The sequence below is a fragment of the Eleutherodactylus coqui genome, chromosome 6 (assembly GCF_035609145.1).
Source record: "Eleutherodactylus coqui strain aEleCoq1 chromosome 6, aEleCoq1.hap1, whole genome shotgun sequence".
NCBI lineage: Eukaryota > Metazoa > Chordata > Amphibia > Anura > Eleutherodactylidae > Eleutherodactylus > Eleutherodactylus coqui.
The window spans coordinates 100,229,523-100,250,085 of record NC_089842.1 but is presented as its reverse complement, the minus strand read 5'-3'; the positions used below and the strand labels follow the sequence as shown (position 1 = coordinate 100,250,085).

Sequence of the window (20,563 nt, the reverse complement as noted above, 5' to 3'; positions counted from 1 at the left end):
CAGAATGCGTAGATTAGATCTATCTAAAAGATTCAGTCTAATCATTGGGAAATTAATTATCTACTTAAACTATTTACACGATCATCTTCTCCGGCAGGTATAGGTATGCTCCTGTATCAGGTGGATGTTGTCACCTGGGTTTTTTTTTTACTGGTGTCTTCATATGGGTGTTCCGTACCTCCACCCAACATGTGTCATTCTCCAGGAAGAGAGGCACAGTACTCCTTATAAAAAGACGATACTCAGCAAACTTTGCAAGTAACCAAGTGACAGCATCACAAGCAGGTCAAGGTAGGTTCATTTTCTTTTCTTCCCTCTATGCATATATAAATTGGCTGGACATCTTATAAATGGGATGATGTCATGAATAGTATTTTTTGTATATTACCACTGAGAAACCGTTCGCTGGAGAAGAGAAATTGTTTATACAGATTAATATACATTAGATATGACAGCAGAGACTCACTGATTGCAGTCAAGAGCATTAGAGCAGCACATTTAGACTGGGTTCACACGGGACGGATTTGTCGCGGAAATTCCGTGCAGAATTTCTGTGCGGCAAATGCGCCCGTGGCTCCTAATCCCGGGATTAGCCAGCCATGTGGACGAGATTTTGCAAAAATCTCGTCCACACAGGGTGGCCAATCCATCGCGGCAAAGCCGGGTGGAACCAGCGATGCAGCGTAGAATTGACAGCCGCAGCATGTCAATTCTTTTTTTTTTCCGTTGCGGCCTCTCTCCTCTCTATGGGGAGAGAAAGCCACAACAGAATGCCGGCGGCCGAACCGCTCCAAAACCCGCGGCAAAATGCTGTGGGTTTGGAAGCTGCGGCTTTCCCATGGAAATCTCGCGGCTTTTCATGTGGCCAAGGGAACCCAGCCTTATAACTTTAGAAATTTGAGCCAGAGCAGATAGAACACACAGAAAAGAGAAAAACTCTGTATTTTTAATTAAATATTGATAAACGTAAAATTAGAAAATGATGTTTACATAAAGCATAAAATACAGAAGTTATTGGTTTGCTGCAAAACTCGGCATGTAGTTATATCTCAGGCAGATATGGAAATGATTAGAGTTGTGGTGATTAGATGAAAAGGCTCTTTGAGGCTACTTGTGTGTAGTGGACCCATGTTTCCGCTTGTGTAGAGCTTGTTGACCACTAGACACCTTTACGACGCAGAGAAGAGATTTCACCCCGTTACCAGAGTTTGAAAGAGGGTGCATTATTTCAATGTGAGAAGCTGGATGGTCATATCGATGAATTGCCCGCTACCTGACCCATTCTGACCAGACTTGTAGGTGGTGTTTGGGACCAGTGGATGTGTGAGTCCATGCACACAAGGTGACAAGGCTTAGGACACTCTCAACAGACCACCAGTAGAGAGGATGATCTAACAAGCATGAGCAGTTCCAACTGTTTCATTGTTTGCCATCCATAGACAGGTGACGGCATCGTTACAGGCCCCTGTGTCTGTCTGAAACATTTCTAGGTTGGCTGAAGGACATCTGGTCTCATGACGCCCATTAGGTTCATTTCATTTGACACCGACCGCATCCTCCATTTGTAGTGGAGTCATGAATGGCAAAACTGATCTGCTTCAGAATGTAACCAGGTTGCCTTCAGCAGTGAATCCAGGTTTAGTTTGGGCACTGAGGACGGCAGTGTTCATGTCTGGAGACCTCGGGGTGAGCGCCTCAATCCTACCCTTGCAGTGGAGCTGCACACTGCCCTCACTGCCATGGGGATGGTCTGGGAAGCCATCAGTGACAGTTAGAAACCCCTAGTAGTGATAGGAGGGACAATGATAGCTCAGCAATACATTCAGGACATCCTGCAGCCACATGTGTTCTTCTCATGGCAGCTTCTAAGAGGCTCCTAGCAGGATAATGCTCGGCCGCACACACAAGGGGGTCACAGGAATGTCTCCACATGTCTCCAGATTTATCGCCAATAGAACATGTATGGAACCATCTGGGACACCAACTTTGACAACTTATGAGTTTGCATGATCTAGAGGCTAAGTTACAGCAAATGTGGACCGATATGCCGCAGGATACCATACAGAACCTGCATGCCTCCATGCCCGCCCGTGTCACATCTTACATACAAGCTAGAGGTGGCCCAACAGGGCACTTAAGTCTCCTTTCAAGTGTTTAGTTTGCCGCAATAAATGACCCTTTTGCTCCTTCTAGGTGCCTGAGTTTTTTGACAGTGAGTGTAGAATATAAGGCCTGTATCACATACGCGTATTTGTAAGCATCCGTAATACGGATGCATAATACAGCGTATGATGAAACAGGATGCTTCAGGCTTCCAGTACATTACAGTTCCTCAAGAGTCAATCACTTTGTATATGCATACAGCCTCAGTCCATTAGAATGTGGTGAGTATTGCCAACTTTCCTTCTTGTTCGTAGAAAGTAGATATTTTACACTGCTTTGGTACAAGAGTCCATCCTTTTTCTGTTAGCATTGTGGATTACTGATGGCACTTTGTCTTCCTCTGACAAAACTAATGGCAAAAATCTATAGAGTTAATGTCATGTCTGGTGCGAATGGTCTGCTCAACCAGAGGTGACGAGTAATAGAGAAATAGACTAGATTGAACAACCCTGTTTCCCTGAAAATAAGACATAGCATGATTTTCCAGAATTTTTGAGGATGCAAAATGATTTTTCAGGCTTTTTGAGGATGCTTGAAATATAAGCCCTACTCCAAAATTAAGCCATGCTAACAGCTAATTAAAAAAGTCAATTTAAATAGTGTCCAGGCAGCTATACATATAAAAAAAAGTTAAACCTTTTTGAACAAAAATTAATATAAGACACTGTCTTATTTTTGGGAAAACATGGTAGTAACCGGTGATAAGGGCTGCAGTACCATGTGTATGGATGTCCCACTGTGGCTGTAAAGGTTATTGGCTCCATTTACAGTCCAGGAAAGCTGAGTGACTGCCTATGTAGAAGTGTAAAAGGCAGTTATATCAGTGTATTCCCAGCTTTCCCAGAAACAGATAAAATGTTTAACTACAAATACAGAAGACTTTGAAGAAAATTACATTTTCCCTGTAACTCGGGCAGCATGCAATACTTTCATTCAACATTTCAGTAAGAACCTGGATAAAGAAACCATATTCTTACTTGTTTAAGAAATGTTGAAACAATGACATATTTTATGCCGTCCGAGTTGCTTCAGCAATGGCTCCCTTCTTCATGCACTCGCTGGGTTGGAGTAGCAGGGCTGGGTGAGCTAACAATTTCTCCAGTTCATAATTACTGTGCTTTGTTCTGCGGATTGGAGTAGGACCTTACAGTACTTCAATCAATTAGTAATTCATTTCCTGTGCCATTAATTACTCCTTGTCACCATCATTATTCTTCATAAAACATAAACATACAGCAAAGTAATAATTACCTACAAAGTGGATCTAAAATTCTGATGTTTCGTAAACTTCAGCACTAATTACTATTATTACAATTTCTTTGCTGCACCACATAACACTCCAGCCGGATTATACTGCTATTATTGTAACTTTGCATAGTAATTACACAATAAATGACTGTTTAGAACAATATAATCATGTGTGTGTGTGCTGTCATGTAGCCAAACCTCACGTTCTATTATTTAAGGCACCATTAGTGTATTCATTTATTATAGTAGCGTTGTTTTTGTATAAATGTAGCAAACTTTAAAATGACACTAAACGCAACAAAAGTAATTTAAAAAGTCAAGTTACAGTTTGTTGAGAATGTGCATTTTACACATTAAGTGTTAATCTAGCTTTTGCTACATCTGCAAAATTATTATTTATATTAATAATTTATATTATTATGCTACATATTTATCATTTTGTTACATTTTTACAGCCTTCATACACTTTGTCTAAGATGAAAGAGAGCAGGAAAACCTGGGCCTGGTCCGTCGTGGTCCTCATGCTGCTGGCTATAATTGTAGTGGGAGCAACACTGATTGGGGTCTACATGACACAGAAGCACATTGAGGAGGTGCGTGTTGGAGATTCAAAGAGTTATTACTGTGTTATTTGTGGTATTACATATAATTACAGGAAGTACCTAGATTATCTGTATTGAGAGAGTTATCACTGTACTATATGGGGTATTACATAGGACTGCTGGTTACACCTACATTGTCTGTACTCAGTTATCACTGTGTTATCTGTGGAGTTATATAGGACTGCAGGTAACATTTACCAAACTAAGCTGCATTCATATAGCGTTTTGCTCTACTCTATCTTTCCAGCTGAATAGCCGAAAACGGTAGTTAGACAGAACCCCTAATGGAACCATTGACTTTTATTAATCAAATGGAGACTAAGTATCCGCAGCCACCGTCCCGTAAATTCAAATGGCTCATTAGCTTAATTAGTTTCATATGTTCTATTTTCCCAGGCAAAAACACAAAAGGCTGTGTATTGTTTTGCACGACACAATTGCGCACACAAGATATGGGCTTGTGAACGAACCCATTGAAATCAATGGGTTCCATTCAGTGTGTTAGCAGTGGTATAACTCTCGAGTGGTTGTTCTGTCTTCCAGGTGGTGCATATGGCCTTCCAAGCCGAGAGTGGAGAGAAGGTCCAGCAAACAGTCATGGTCGACAACAAGGAAAATTTGGCAGCATTTTATGTCAACGCCAACAACGAATCATCCACTATTCTGTATGACTACAATCATGTGAGTGGTCACTCGCCCCCGTATTTGGGTACTGACATACTTCTCATAGCTGTAGGCATTTACAGTTGTACGCAGTCTAGACAATCCTCTGTGAGCTGAACCGCCTGGACTCCTGTCTTGATACATTGTAACAAAATATCAGAACTAGGAGAGATTTGTCCTGCTGATATATTTAGCTCAGAGAGGATCGTCTGCACTGATACATTTGTACATTGTAAGTAGAACCTAGACTTGGACCCTGCCACCATGCTGTGTCTGTAACCATCACCAGTTCTGGTCCAACATTAGGGAGCCCGCAGAGCTGTGGATAACCCCCAGTGACCACATGTGGATCACCACTAATTCCCAGGCTGCTCCTGGACTTGCTATAGTTTTAAATCACAGGTCCACATGCAGCTCAGTAATTAGCTGTGATCGACATTGCCACACATCATCTGTAGCATGCACAGCACTTTATGGATTCTTTTACATGGGGAGCTAGGCGCGCAAAAAAATGTGCTTAAGGCCTCCTTCACACGGGCAACACTACATCGCTGCGAGAAATACCGCGATTTTGTTGCACTACAAAGTCACATGTGATGCTACAAAATCGCGTGACTTTATAGCATCACATGCGAGGATTTTCGGGATGGGGGGGCTTGAAATGTAAGCCCTACCCCGAAAATACGCTGTAACTAAAGGAGAAAGAAAAAAAAGTATACATCACCTATTCCGCGCTGTCTGGGGCGCTGCCTCAGCTTCTCCCCAGGTCCTGGCACTGATCTTCTTCTTCATCTTCGGGCCGGGGATTGAAAAATCCCCGACTGCTGGAAGTGCTGGCTGTGATTGGCTGACACTTAGCCAATCACAGCCAGTGCTCGAAGAATGGCTGTGATTGGTTCAGCCAGCGCTTCCAGGAGGCAGGGATTTTTGAATCACCTGCCAAAAGAGAAGTAGAAGATCCGTGCTGGGACCTGGGGAGAAGCTGCGGCCGGGCTGACAGCTCATCTCAGGTGATGTATGTGTGGTTTTTTTCCCGGCAGTTAGAGCTTAGATTATAGCTTTGACAGTAGCATTTGCTACTGTCAAAGTTGCATCGCATCGCATGCAAACTGCGTTTTCGTGCGATGCGATGCAACAGAGAGGAAGGCTCCATAGAGAAACATGGGCTACAAAACCTCGCGTGTCGCGGGCATATCACTGGACCCGTGAGGTTTGTGTGTCGTTTTGTAGCATGCTACAAAACATCTCATATGTGAAGGAACCCATAGGAAACCATGGGCTTCTCATACATGCGATTTGTAGCATTGCAGCAATGCTACAAAATCGTGCGACTTTGTCGCCCGTGTGAAGGAGGCCTAAAACACACATGGCTATTAAGACCAATGGTTTCTAATGGGAATGTTCAGATGAAGGAATCTGAACATTCCTATAGGAAACCACTGGTTCTAATAGCCACATGTTTTTTATGCGCATTTCTTTTTCACGCCTAGCTCTTCCTGTGAAAGAGCCCTAAGGGCATGTCAACACGTCAGAATTCCGCCTGAAAAACTGTGTCAAAATGTGGGGGTTTTTGCTGCAGTTTTTGGAGTGTATCTGACACGGAAAATCGTGTTTCCCCATCAAGTTGTGACATGTCACTTCTTGATTTGTAAATGCACAGGAACACAATTTTCCTTGACGCAATTCTGCACCTGGATTTTGCCCATTGACAGGACAAATTTCACGTAAATTTTAGAGGTAGAATTCACATGAAGTTTTCCCACGGTGAATTCTGTCATGTGAACATACCCTGCTATGGCTATTTTTGCTGTAGATTTCAGCCTTTGAAATACAAGAGTTAAAACCCGTGGCAGATCTGCAACAAAATCTGCTGCAAAATCTGCACCATTTAAGTGCGGACTTGGCAACTGTCCATTTGTAGCATATTTTCTGCGGGTTTTCTGCTGTGAAGGCATCCTAAATAGAGATGAGCGAACGTACTCGGTAAAGCACTACTCGTCCGAGTAATGTGCTTTATCCGAGTACCTCCCCGCTCGTCCTGAAAGATTCGGGGCGCTCCGCTGCTGACAGGTGAGTTGCGGCGGGGAGCAGGGGAGAGCGGGCGGGAGAGAGGGAGAGAGAGATCTCCCCTCCGTTCCTCCCCGCTCTCCCCTGCAGCTCCCCGCTCCGCGGCGCTCCCCGAATCTTTCAGGACGAGCGGGGAGGTACTCGGATAAAGCACATTACTCGGACGAGTAGTGCTTTACCGAGTACGTTCGCTCATCTCTAATCCTAAAGCCTCATGTCCACAGGCGAGTCGATTTCTTCAGTGGAAGACCTGCAAAAATGATTTGCGGGAGATGCTGGATATAATGTTTTTTTCACACGGATGCACTGCAGATCATCCGCGCAAAAAAAAAATCCACAACCCCACTTACCAGCCTTTTCCCCACCTTCCTAATTGATTTTAACCTTCAATTGTATTTGCGGATGCACTGCGGATCGTCCGCATGGAATCCACACTGAAATGGAGCTTGCTGTGATTTGTTTGCTTCACCAAACGGTCTGCAAATCAAATTTGCATGCTTAAATTCAGTTGCGGATGCCAATGCTCCCCTACGGAGACTTTGAATTGCGGTTCGTCCGTGCGGGTGACATGTCTGGATTCCGCAAATCAAATCTGCCTGTTGACATTGGGCCTAGGGGCAGTATCACATGAGCAGAATTAGCCCGCAATCCACGATGCAAAACGCAGTTAATTCCGCACCAAAATCCACAGAGCTAGCTGCGGATTTTTTATGTGGAATTGAAAATGATTTAAAGGAGTATTCCTATCTCGGGAATCCAATTTCAATGTAAAATGCAAAACCATGCATTCCACCATAAGATGTTTATTTCCAAAGCGCTTCATTCTACAATATTGCAGATACTGATTTCTCATAGCAGAGGAGGCTTGTTGCGCACTTCGTCCATCTAAATTTGATGGCCGAGATCATGGGCAGTAGCTTTCGGCCCGGCCAGCCTTGCGATCTGCTATTTCTTTCCCTAGAAGAGGTGATCTGTTTCCCTGGCAATGAGCAGTAAACAACCAGAGGGCAGAGGAATCAATTGCTACAAAATCTGGAGAACGGAGCAGTATTGCACTTTCGACCACATTGAAACAGGATCCCCAAATTGGGAATACCCCTTTAAATCTGCCTGCATCAAAATGTACAGTTAGCCCTGTGGATTTTGATATGGAATTCCGCGGTGGCAGTTTAAGGTGCGCCTTGGCAGAATAATTTTGCCTGTGTGAAAGCAACCTTAGGGTCCTTTTACATGCCAGACAAATTACCCGTAACGAGAGCCAATTGCTGATATATGAAGTTGTTTAAACTTGCAAGACTTGCATGTATAGGTTACAAAAATAATCTCCTGGGGTATTTTTGTCGTTACTGTGAGTGATTGTGCGATCACGTGTCCTTTCTTCTCACATGCTCAGGCATTATAAATGATACATAAATGCCCGTTCACATGAGGGAATGTGCTGTTAACAAACATGATTTTTAGATCAACATAAGGGTGCTTGGTAATTGTTGGGTGGCACCTGGACTTGCCAGCTGAAACAATAACAGGTCCATGTGCTGCCCGCCGTTAATTAGCACTGATCTGCATGCTGTTACAGTGGCAGTTACCATTCCCTTCTGAAAGGCCTGTTTCCCTACACACTGACTGTATCTAGTCATCACTGGTAGTATCAGATTATTTAGGGGTATATTCCATTGACATGTGCTACTTTGTAATTAGCATTGATCTTTATGCCCCTACAGTGGCAGTTACCATTCTCTTTGTCAAAAGCCTGTGTCCCTGCACACATTACTGGTAGTATCCGTCTGTTTAAAGGCATATTTGATTGACAAGGAGAATTATATCTCCCAGGTGTCAATTAGACCTGGGCCACACCAAGACGTTTTGTCTACTTTTTGGGTAATACAAGTATGCAGTAAAACAGACAGGTTAGGAGAGATTACATGTCCTCTGTAAATCCAGTACTTCACAAATGACATATTCTCTGATTGTAATTGTTTTCTTTCCATCCAACCCAGACTGCCATCATGATTTCCCCTAACCACTGCAAAGCTTGCTGCTGAGATATCTTTGGCCACTCGTTTTCTGCAGCCATTCCCAGTCCCTAGAGCAATACAAATTAATTCACACTGCAGATCAAACCCCTACATTAACTCAGACCCCAGACCAGACCCGTACAATCATTCAGACCCAAGATCTGATCCCTAATTAAATTCAAACCACTGACCAGACCTCTAAATTAATCCACTACTAGACCAAACCCCTAAAATGATTGCAACCCCAGGCAAGATTCCTAAATAAATTCAGATTACAGACCAGAATAATAAATTAATTCAGACCCTAGACCAGAGATCTAAATAAATTCAGACTCTAAACCAAAATAAATTCAGACCCCAGACCAGACCCTTACATTAATTCAGTCCTAACCGAGCTTAATAAATTCAGCCCAATGACTAGATCCATATATCAATCCAGATCCCAGATTAGACCCCAAAATTAATTCAGTCCCCTACATTAGCTTTGACCACAGACCAGACTGCCTAAGTTAGTTAAATCCTATTTATGCTTCGGATCTTGGGTGTGGATTTCAACCTTTGAAATACAAGAGTTAAAACCTGCGGCAAATTCTCATCAAAAGCCACACCGTTTAGATTCAGATTTGGTCACTGTGGATTTGCAGTATATTTTCTGTGGGTTTTTCGCTGCAGAAAGCCCACAGAATTTACATGCTATGTCAAGGCGCCTAAACGTTCCTTTTACATGACAGATAAATTGCCTATAATGGGAACTGATGGCCAATATATGAAGTCGTTGAGACTTGCAAGGCTACAATATTAGTGTGCTATTTTTTGTAATTTATGTTCATGTGATTGATTGTGCGATTGCTTGTCCTTTCTTCTCACATGCTCATTGCATTATAAATTACACTTACATTTTAGTTCACACAAGGGTATGTGTTGTCAACAAACATGATTTTTAGATCAACATAAGGGTGCTAACTGTTGGGTGGCACCTGGACTTGGCAGCTAAAACAATAACAGGTCCATGTGCTGCCCGCCGTTAATTAGCACTGATCTGCATGCTGTTACAGTGGCAGTTACCATTCCCTTCTGAAAGGCCTGTTTCCCTACACACTGACTGTATCTAGTCATCACTGGTAGTATCAGATTATTTAGGGGTATATTCCATTGACAAGGAGATGGGAACAGCCAGTTGTCAGTTAGGCCTTGGCCACATTGAGGGTTTTAGTATACTTTTTGCGTAATAGAAGTACCGTATTTACTAAAATAGACAGGTTAGGAGACGTGATATGACCTCTATAAATCCATTGCCAGACAGGTTACATGTTCTTTGATTAATTGTTTTCTTTCCATCCGACCCAGACTGCCATCACAATTTCCCCAAATCATTACAGAGTTTGCTGCTGAGACATCTTTGGCCCCTCGTTTTCAGCAGCTATTCCCTGTCTATGTAGCAACACAAATTAATTCGAATCCCAGATGAGACATCTAAATAAATTCAGACTCCAAACCAGAAACGGAAATTGATTCAGATGCCAGAATTGGCCCTTAAAGAAGTTCAGACTCCAGACCAGACCATTAGTTTAATTCAGAGTCCTAATTGAGCCTAATTAAATTCATCACCATGACCAGACCCCTACTGTATATTAATCCAGATCCCAGAATTGTCTCCAAAATTAATTCAGACTCCAGACCAGACGCCTAAATTAATTAAAACTTATTTATGCTTCAGACTTTTGCTGTGGATTTCAATCCTTGATATACAATGCTTAAAACTCGTGGTAAATCCTCATTAAAATCCATACCATTTTGGATTAAGGCAGAGCTCATGCGGGGACGGACTTTTTTTAATTACAGACGCAAAAGCATGGACAAAATACAGCCATGTGTCCCTGGCCTAAGCATCCAATTCAGGTCCAGGACCCACCGCACTGGATGTTGATGTGGTCTAGCATTGGGGCATTGTCCTTACTGCCACACGCTATGTACTGGACAGTTTCATGACTCAGTGTTGGGGCACTCGGGCCTGAAGAGGTGCAGTGGCAGATTAAATAATAGGCACTTTTAGCAGCCATGGACACCCCAGAAGCTATGGGCCTCAGCCAGCAGCCCAAATCATCCATATACTCTGAAACTGATTGTAAGAACCCCTGTATTAGGTCATGTCACCAGGGTTATAACTGTGCATGACTCATTATTCTGCATTTACCCCCATCCAGGATATCATCGGCTTCAGGCGAATGAACGACAAAAGATGTTTAATTGTACATATGAATGGCGTGAACGTTCCATCAATGAATGACATCCTGAGAACCATCAGAAACATCCATAGACAGGTAATCCTGCTCCCCTCCTCCACCTGTGGTCAGACCCCATGTTCATCATATAACGTATACCATTCTTGCCCCCACAGAATACCACATCTGATGGTGACATATCCTATGATTTGGTGGAAGGAGGAAAAGCTGACAGTACCAAGCTGGGTATCCCCATCAATATCCTGTGCAGTGATGTCCCCATCTACTGGGCTACACAGGTGACTATACTATATACTGAGCCAAGTGGCTAAATACGAATTTCACACCAATTTCACATTTCTAAGATCTGCAGTAGATAGTTATGGGCAGTAGAAAACCATATTTTTAAATTAGTGGCGAAGATTGGGACAAAATTATTATTGACTCCGACATAAAGTATTAGGGTCATAAATGGGGCAAGCTTATCAGTAGGGTGATAAGGACGACACTTTAGAAAGTAAAATGTTTAAATTGTGCTAAAATTTGGGAAAATGTTGTATGTTATAATATATATTGCTCATTATAGTAGTGAATGGTTTAGCCAAAGATTTACTAAGCAAGTTGTGACAAATTTAGGATGACTTTTACATCTACTGCCGCAGTTTTGGAAAGTCTTGAGAAAAAAGGGTGTAGCTTAGAGAAGTCACCAGTATTAAAGGGGTTTCTAGGGAAATACAGTTGCTGATATAATTTTCAGCACAGGTCTCGAATAGCTTATTGGTTGGGGTCCACCAGTGGGTCCACTGCTGATCAGCTGATCAGGCACCTGCTGTCAGCACCTCTACACAGGGAAACAGAGTAGAAGCGGCTGTTCCAACTCGTGTAATGGATGCCACTTGCAACTGCAGGTGCAGCTCTCATTGCAGTTACAAGCACCATCCAATACACAGGGGTTGGGGCCAGTTTGGTATGCATAACATTGGTGGCAGAATCCCTATACCAGGGATTGTGAGGAGGTTCAAAGATATCTGACAGACACGCAAAAAAAATATACCGCTATTGGCGTCATTTAGAGAAATCTGCAAATAAGGGAGATGGAACAATACCTCTGCAGTGCCACCTATTGAAAGGCAGCATTCCTGCAAGTCAATGTTAGACTCTTTATACAAGCCTTGTAACAATGACTGTAAATTGAAAGCCAGGCCATAATCCATACACAGACAGCTGTTTTGGGGAGTTTGTAGAGGTATTGTTTCATTTCCCTTATTTGCATATTACCCAGAGGAGCATGAATGGCCTTATAAGTCTCCTCACTCACTCACCTTCTAGATGCTCTCCCCAAGGAGAAAAGATAGTGTCCCTGACCTTAGAAAAATCTGGAACAAATTTTCTCTGACTTATATATTCACACAAGCTACAACACCTTATTGCTCAATTTGGCACAGTTTGCTATTCTTTCTCTTGATTCTGCATCACATGACCTCAGGGAATTGCAGACTGGATGTAGTTTGTATCAGTGGATGTGGAGTGTGTGCAGTGAGGTAATCCCTGATTCGGCAGCTTTAATTACATCTGTATACTTCTCTCTCTTAGAACAAGTCCCCGCACCAGCGCTGGAAGATCACGATCAATTTTAGCATCTTTGGAATAAAAATTGCATTCACCTACAATTCCTAATCATCTCACCCTCCTATTAGGATTGTATCACGGGGCGTTTCCTGCAGCGTCGAGCAAGATATAAACAGGTTGAGTGTGTCATTTGGACAGCAGCCCTGATCAGTTCCTCCTCTGCTCCCTGAGAAGAGCCTTCTCTTTATAAACTGTATACTCCTTATAGCATTTCACCCATGATTAAGTGGGCAGCGGTGGGATTCCTGCATCACCAGCCCATATTTTACATACCCGGAGAATATATACGATGCTCCCTTACAAGTCCTCACTTGCTGGATGCAGGGCTGCATAAAGACGACAAAGCCATAACTAATCTTGAGGGTCACTACATGAAATTAGTCGATCCCTCTTCCCGTTAATCCAGACATATCTTTTACCCCAACTCTTGTAGAGGGGAAGGGCAGCACCCCGACAACTTAGTTCTCAAAAGCTTTAGCAGCACTAAACTCCATCCAAATAAGGGTACAAAGCCTCTAAGGAACCTGGTCCATAGCTGTCGAGCTCCAGAAAATCAAAGACAAATGGAGATTTGCTTGAGAAAGGTTCTTTGTAACTAAAACATCTCAAGTGGTAAATTAAAGAGGTCGTTCACATTGGAAGTGCTTAGGGACTGCTCACACGGGACGGAGTATTACTCAACAGTGTTACGCAGAGGCGTAACTTGAAGCTCCTGGGCCCCAATACAAAACCTGTATCAGGGCCCCCAACTGTAATGCTTTGTCCATAGTACTGGGCTCCCTATATGGAGAAGATAAGCCTTATGGGCCCTCTAAGGCTCCTGGGACCAGATGTAACCATATCCTCTGCGTCCCCTATAGTTACGCCAGTGGCGTTACGGAATATGCAGTCCCTGTATTCAGGAACAAAAATTCGCACGCACTGCGAACTGTGGATCTTGATGTGGAATTGCGGGCAGGATTCTGCTATTTTCAATTAGCAGTGGGGATTTTGGTGGTAAATATTCCGCAGAAGGGCATATTCTACAAAGCTGTTGCAGAATGTTCCGGCCCGTGTGAAAGGTCGCTTACAGGCGCTGAGCTTAAATCGGGACATGGATGATTCTAACAGTGGATTGGTGTAAAGAATTTGTGGAGATGCGGATTCCCAGCCGATGATGAATGACACTTGGCTTACAGTATATTTCAAGACTTGAACTGAGTTGCTGACGAAGAACATGAAGCTTCTGTATAAAGTGTTAGCGAAAGGGGCGAAGCCCTAGAGAGACGATTGTAGGCCATTATACATAACAGAACAGTACAGGTGCTAGATTACCAAATGTTCAGGATTAATAGACCAGATTGTTATGTTGACAAGGTATATAGTCAGTCTTAGGCCAGCATCACCTGGGCGTAAGTGTATTTACACGTGTGTATTTGCACCATAGGCGTTGCATTTTTGCGTACATATGGGCAAATTTAGGGCTCCTTCATGTGAGCGTATGTTTTTTTTCAGTTGCCCGCACGCGCTGTTAAATCACGTGAATGAAGAAAAGACACAATCAAGTCCCGAGCTTAATTAGCTTTTTCTTGTCCATTCACACGACATATTGGTGAAAAAATACGCCGCAGCCTGGAAAGCCTTCGCTCAGCATAAATCCTCGGAATGACTTCAATTGCCTACATAGAGGCACCTGTAAGCTTTTCCCTGCTTTGGACGCTGCCAAACTCTCTCCTCCTGCCTTTTTTTTCCCAGCTCCCATAGGAGTGTATATCGGTCGTATAATTTCACTCGCTGATTTCGGTTGCGTATGTGCTGTTTTTTCCAGTGCAACGTTTTTTAAAATTACCCATGTGAACGAATGCATTGTAATCCAATGTCTCAGACGGGTGGGATTTTTGACTGGCGTGAAAACGCGGCTAAATAGTGTGAATAAAGCCTTAATTGCATTTTTTGAGTGTGCAGAAATCCGCAAAATTACTGCTAATGCTTAGAGCCAGCTATCTTCTTTTCCCAGCATCGAAAGCAGGTAAACTCCCTCCCCCTGTAACAGGGACCCAACTATAATGCTTTATTCAGCTCCCATGGGAGTCTATGGGAGCCTCCAGCGTAAAATAGCTGCGTAAAAATACTTGTGTGAATGGGGCCGAAGAGTGAATTGACACATTGCGGAATGTGAGCCAAAATTTCACAGCAATGTACAGTACAAGTTAAGTGAACGGGTTTTCGACTAAAGATAAGCATGCTGTGGATTTTCAAGTCTGTAGCATGCTCTATTTGTTGTAGAAATGTCATGGGTTTGCAATACAATGGCTACATTCAGCTGTGAAAGTAACCACATGTGGATTCTGTAGCGGATTTTCTCTGTGATGTGGGATCCTATCCTAATGCTTCCGCTCTAGAGGAATTCTACAATTCATCACTGATTGCGCTGTAATAGTAGAACTATGCTACTGCAGCAGCAGTTTTTGCGGGGTGGTTTGCCATTGCCTTCCCAGTCATCTTTTACCCCCCAACAAGCTGGGTACTCATTTTACTGACCTCGGAAGGATGAGTCAACCTTGAGCCTGAGCCACACGGGGATAGAATCTGCAACCTTCAGGTCGTGAGCGACCAAACACTCTGTGCCACACAAGGTTATTTTGAAGCAAAGACGCGTGGATTTTAACAGGTGCGGAATCCAAGGCCCATAGAGATAACATTGTGATGCAGAACTATCCACGTGTTCTAATTCCATCCTGTGTGAAAGGTCTCTAATGAGTGTAATTTGCAAAGAAAACACCATCCCATTCAGCGGCATGCAGCCAAAAACAACAAGGGTGGTGTATCCTAATATATTCATTGGCTGCACAATTTTACCGGTAATAGGGTGGATCCATGTAGCGTTTTTTGGAAAAATGCCACAGTATTCTATGCGATTCTTCTGAGATAAGTAATAGGAAATCTAAAGGAAGGGCTTCTACGTCGCCGTCCTGCTGGATCCACTCTTCACTCAAAAAAAAACTGCAGGGGTGTCAAAATGCAATGTGTGAAATCACCCATACCCTAGTTTTACTTGCAAAGCCATTAAAAATCTTGATAATAGTCACGTGGTTTTGCGTGTATAACTGCGATATTATCGGCAGCATTGTACAGCTAGTTAATAATCTATTTGAAACAGATATGGCAGCATACCCTCAGGCCGGCTGCACATTGGCGTAAGCGCAAATGCTCGCGTACATGTTCTTACGCCCCCTGTGAAGTCAGCCTTAAAGTGTAAATGTTACTTATTGAATTTTTGCTTGATGTACCATTAAAATCTTCTATAATTTCTTTAATAATTGCAGGTCTGTCATTTTCATTATATTTAATTATTACTATTATCGCAGTTTTTTCCCAGACTGCAACGAACAGAAGTTCTATTACATTGCATATGGGTTTGAGAATATGTGTCATCGCTTAGCAACAGGGTGGAAATGTACACAAAAAAAACAGTGTACTGCGCATGAGCGCCACGGTCACGTGCAGTACAATTTCGCCGCCATACACGGCCGTACGCAGGGTCACGACTGGTTCAATAGCGCAGAATTTGAATAGTAAAAAAAAATAATTTTATATGGTTCATGCGCTAATGCACTCCGTAGCAGCGAGCGTATTAGCGCATGCCCCCTTCTATTTAAGCCCTAAGACTGACATACAGTCAAAGCAGTAGTAGACATGTGTCATCTGCGGAAAGCTGGGGAATTAACTTTATGTAGGCCATTAGTGCTAGCCTATAAGAAGCAGGAAGGATGAGTCACAGCAGTGTAATTAAAGGAAACCAAAAGCTGCTGTGAAGAAGAAAGTGACACAATGAAGAAAGTGCCGCCATACACGTGACACTGGGTGACATCATCATCTTTCAAGAGTAAACGTGCTTAATGGTTTGTGAGTCAGGTAATTTGTCATTAAAGGGGTATTCCGATTACTAAATGTTTTTTTGAATTTTCACCCATCCACTGGACAGATGAAAACTGATGGATCGGTCGTGTCTGACCACTGGGGCCCCCACCGATTCCTAGAATACTGGGTTCCCATTTGCCAACTTCCATTCACTATGCTTGGCTATTTCAGTAAATTGCACTTAAATGAATGGAGCGTTGGCCACGCATTGAACGTGACCTTTCTCAGGTCGGATGGGGTAGGAACTGCAGTGGGGCAAATATGACCCCTGTGTTCTCAGCAGTTAGACCCCCAGAAAGCAATCAGTTTTCAGCCATCCAGTAGATGGGTGAAAATTTGAAAAAACTTTTAGTAACCAGAATACCCCTTCAACCATTTCCAGAGATGATAACTGTGATCAGTGCTGTGGCAGGCAGATAGGGCAGCCTGGGACTTGTTGCTTGACCTTTCTTATCCTGATGGGAGGAAAACAAAAAATAAGTACAAAAAATGGAGACAGATGGCACCAGAGACTCTGCCAGGAGCTCCTGTGCAAATCCAGCTCAAAATCACAGTTTTAAATATATGAAACGAGTGGCAGGTTTATTTGAAAGGCTTCAAACAGCAGAATAAATTGTACTCAGACAGTTATCTAATATACTATATATACATTTTAGTCTCATGTGGATGTATTATGTAACTACACGCTATGCCTCACACTCACTCATCATCACCATAGCATCTACAGGAAGTGCCACAGAAAAGTATTCCTTTGCCACACTCTTATGAAAGAGGACTAAAGCAGCCAATCACAGCACAGCTTTCATTTCGTATGTTGCTGAGATAAAATGAAAGCTGAATTGTGATTGGTTGTTGTGGGCAACACAGATTTTCTTTAGGACAACTTTCATAATAGTGTGGTGCCGGGCTGATTTTCCGTGGCATATTTCATGCCTCACATCCACTCTACACTCAATTTGAATTATAAAAGGCCATTGCATTTATTTAAAGGAGTTTTGTCATTAGAAAACAAAAATTTTATACTTTCCTATTCCTTCCGCGTCAGTCTCCTTACTGCATCTTCTCCCCAACCGATCTTCTCCTGTCTTCTGCAGTCCCCCGAGTCACCTCACATCCAGCTGTCCGATTCTTCTTCTTACGGTGACGAAGCGTCCATTGCCAGCATTCTCCTTCCTGCAGGTTAATGTACACTACGTCAGTAGTGATGTAGCATTCACAGCCTAGCAGGGGGTGCCGAGCTATTGCCGAGACTGCGCATGTGCGGTCTCTCTGCAATAGTATATGAACTCTCACGGACAGACAGCGTGCACGCGCAGTCTTGGCAATAGATCGGCATTCCCTGCTAGGCTATGAACGCTAAATCACTAGTGACTAGAGATGAGCGAACGTACTTGTTTCGAGTAATTACTCGATCGAGTACCGCTATTTTCGAGTACTTCAGTACTCGGGTAAAAAGATTTGGGGGGCAGGGGGAGGCGTGGCGGCGCGGGGGGTAGCAGCGGGGAACAGGGGGGAGCCCTCTCTCTCTCCCTCTCCCCCCCCCACTCCCTGCTGCAACCCCCCACTCGCCCACGGCGCCCCCCCCGAATCTTTTCGCCCGAGTACGGAAGTACTCGAAAATCGCGGTACTCGGGCGAAAAAGTCGCGTGGCCGAGTACGCTCGCTCATCTCTACTAGTGACGTAACCTACAGTAACCTGCAGAAAGAAGAATGCAGAGAATATACACTACATAACAAGAAGAAGAGGATCCGGCTGGCTTGTGGTGAGGTAACTCGGGGGACTGGTGAAGATCAGTGAGGAGAAGGTGCTTAAAGAAGGCTGCCTGGGGAGGAATAGGTAAGTTTTTTTTTAATGACAAAACCCCTTTAAGAGTTATTTAATAAAATTCACTTCAATTACTATTGGATAAATAGATATAAATAAATCAGTAACATAAAACTTGTTGAAAGACTTAGGCTGCCTGTCCACGGGAGGGTTTTCATTGCATTCGCCGCGGGGATTGGAGTGAAAGCTCTCCATAGCGTTGTTACGGAGAGTGCTTCCTCCCTGTCCACGAGTGGAGAATCATTGCGATTCTCCACTCATGGCCGGCAAATTCCAGCATTCTGCGATTTGCCGCGATTCTCTGCAGTCAGTCTATCTGTCTGATTGGCTGACCGGCGGAGATCCATCTGCCGACTCCTGCTCCCACGGCAGAGATCCGCCGCGGGATACCGCAACGCCCGTGGACAGGCAGCCTTAGTCCTACAGACTGAAGTTTGCCAAGTCCAAAATCAAACTATTGAAGCAATGTCCACCCATGTGAAGTCGGCGACACTCTGCTTAGACCGGTACCATTCAGTCCTCTACAACTTCTGGATGCCAGTGATCCCGCTTCGCCTCTTCATAATGACTCTGTATTATGCAATCCAGCACTGTCACCATGCCACCTGACTCACCAGGCAGAAGTTCCAGAAGATGCTCAAGGATTCCCCCAATTGATCACAACGATCTCTCAAGCAAAGGTGAGATAACACAAATGCAGTGAGCAGGAGGGGGCAGAGGCTGCCTGAGTAGGTGCGCAAATTTTAACGCTGTCATGGTGATGGCTACTCTGACTAAAATGACGACTCGCGCAGCAAAAGGATTGCAATGGCTTTCTGCATAGTTTGTGTAATGTCTGAATGTGACGCAGTGCCTTTGACATGTGGTGGACACGTGCTTGCAGTGGTGAAATAACAAGACCAGTCCACATAGATTATAGTAAATCGAAGGCACACAGCTTACTTACTGCTTGCAGGGTTAACAGTTAGTACACACTTTGCGGATTTTTAGCAACGATAACTCTAGCAGACTTCCAGGTAACCAGCATATCAGACTTTGGTTTCTCAACTCTCTGTGTGGTACTGCTAACAGACTGCAGCAAAGGTTTGTTGCATCTGGGGTTATTTGTGGTGGTATAGAAAGGGGCTAGTGAAGGGTTGGCTGTGCCCTCACTGACTACTAGCTATACAGGGACAAGTTACACTCACGATTGAGAAAACTACACTCTGTCCAGCTTCCGTGGGGTCTGCCCTGACTCTAACTTCTTCCAGCAGGGTGGAAAAAGACTTCGCTCCCACTCCGGGCACTGTCAGCTCATTACTCCTCACTTTCCCTTGTTCCCGACACTCCTCTCTGACTCTCGACCTCCAGTACTTTTGTATTGGGCTAAAACTCCTCACTTTGCTTCCACTCTCCAACTCCTCCTCCGACTAACTCCTTCACTTTCTGTTCTTTTCCCGCATCTTTTCTCCCTCTGCTGACACACTTCTTCCTCCACCTAGCTCATTTTCCCCAGCTCGACTTGTCTCCTCCCACTCCAACAATGAGAAAATTAGCAGCGAGCAGCCAATAAGGAGAAGGCTGTTGCCAGGCGGTCTAGCTTTAGCCCAATATTCAGGTAAAGACAGTGTCTTTCTCCTGCAGGATGCCTCCTATGTCCCCCTAAGAGCTCATAGCGAGGTCCCTAGGACTTGTTTACTCTATTGACTACCCTGTAGGACCCTCTGGGTCACTACACAAACACTCCCTTTATTAAAAGTTAAACTATTAAAAGTAACCCCTTAATGCTCGGATCCCATGTGGCCTCCGCTCCCATGAGGCTCTGTCTTCTCCTGTGTAGCTGGCTGAGGCACTTCCTCTACAGTCCTGAGTACCCAAACTTCATCTGCAGAGAAAGTTAACAAAAAGAAAGCAACAGGATAAGGCCGGCTTCACGCGGGCGAGAAAATCACGCAAGATTTGTGCATTGCGAGACGTACAAATCTCACACAAATATGGACACAATTCTTTTGAATAGGGTCATACACATGAGCGATGTTTTTTCGTCATGGCACCGCAATGCAATGCTATGTGGAAGACAAATCACGGCATGTTCCATCTTGCTTCATGCTCTCCCATTGCAGCGTCCATTGTTTTCCGGAGGCAGTATCGCACCAGGTGATAGATGCACACGATGAGAGATCTCCCATTAAAAACGTCATCCCTAAAGTGATATGAGGCTGTTTTGACATGAAAACATCTCACATCCTT

The 20,563-nt window shown here is 43.8% G+C and overlaps 1 protein-coding gene across 1 annotated transcript; it reads left to right on the top strand.

The window, feature by feature from the left end:
• The first annotated feature begins 267 nt into the window (after positions 1-267).
• Positions 268-15,908, top strand: LOC136632417 (surfactant protein C-like). The gene is made up of 6 exons (XM_066607278.1): positions 268-291; positions 3,865-4,004; positions 4,557-4,694; positions 10,963-11,079; positions 11,157-11,279; positions 12,574-15,908. The coding sequence occupies exons 2-6, from the start codon at positions 3,888-3,890 to the stop codon at positions 12,655-12,657; spliced, it is 579 nt and encodes a 192-aa protein (XP_066463375.1). The 5' UTR covers positions 268-291; positions 3,865-3,887; the 3' UTR covers positions 12,658-15,908.
• Positions 15,909-20,563: the final 4,655 nt, after the last annotated feature.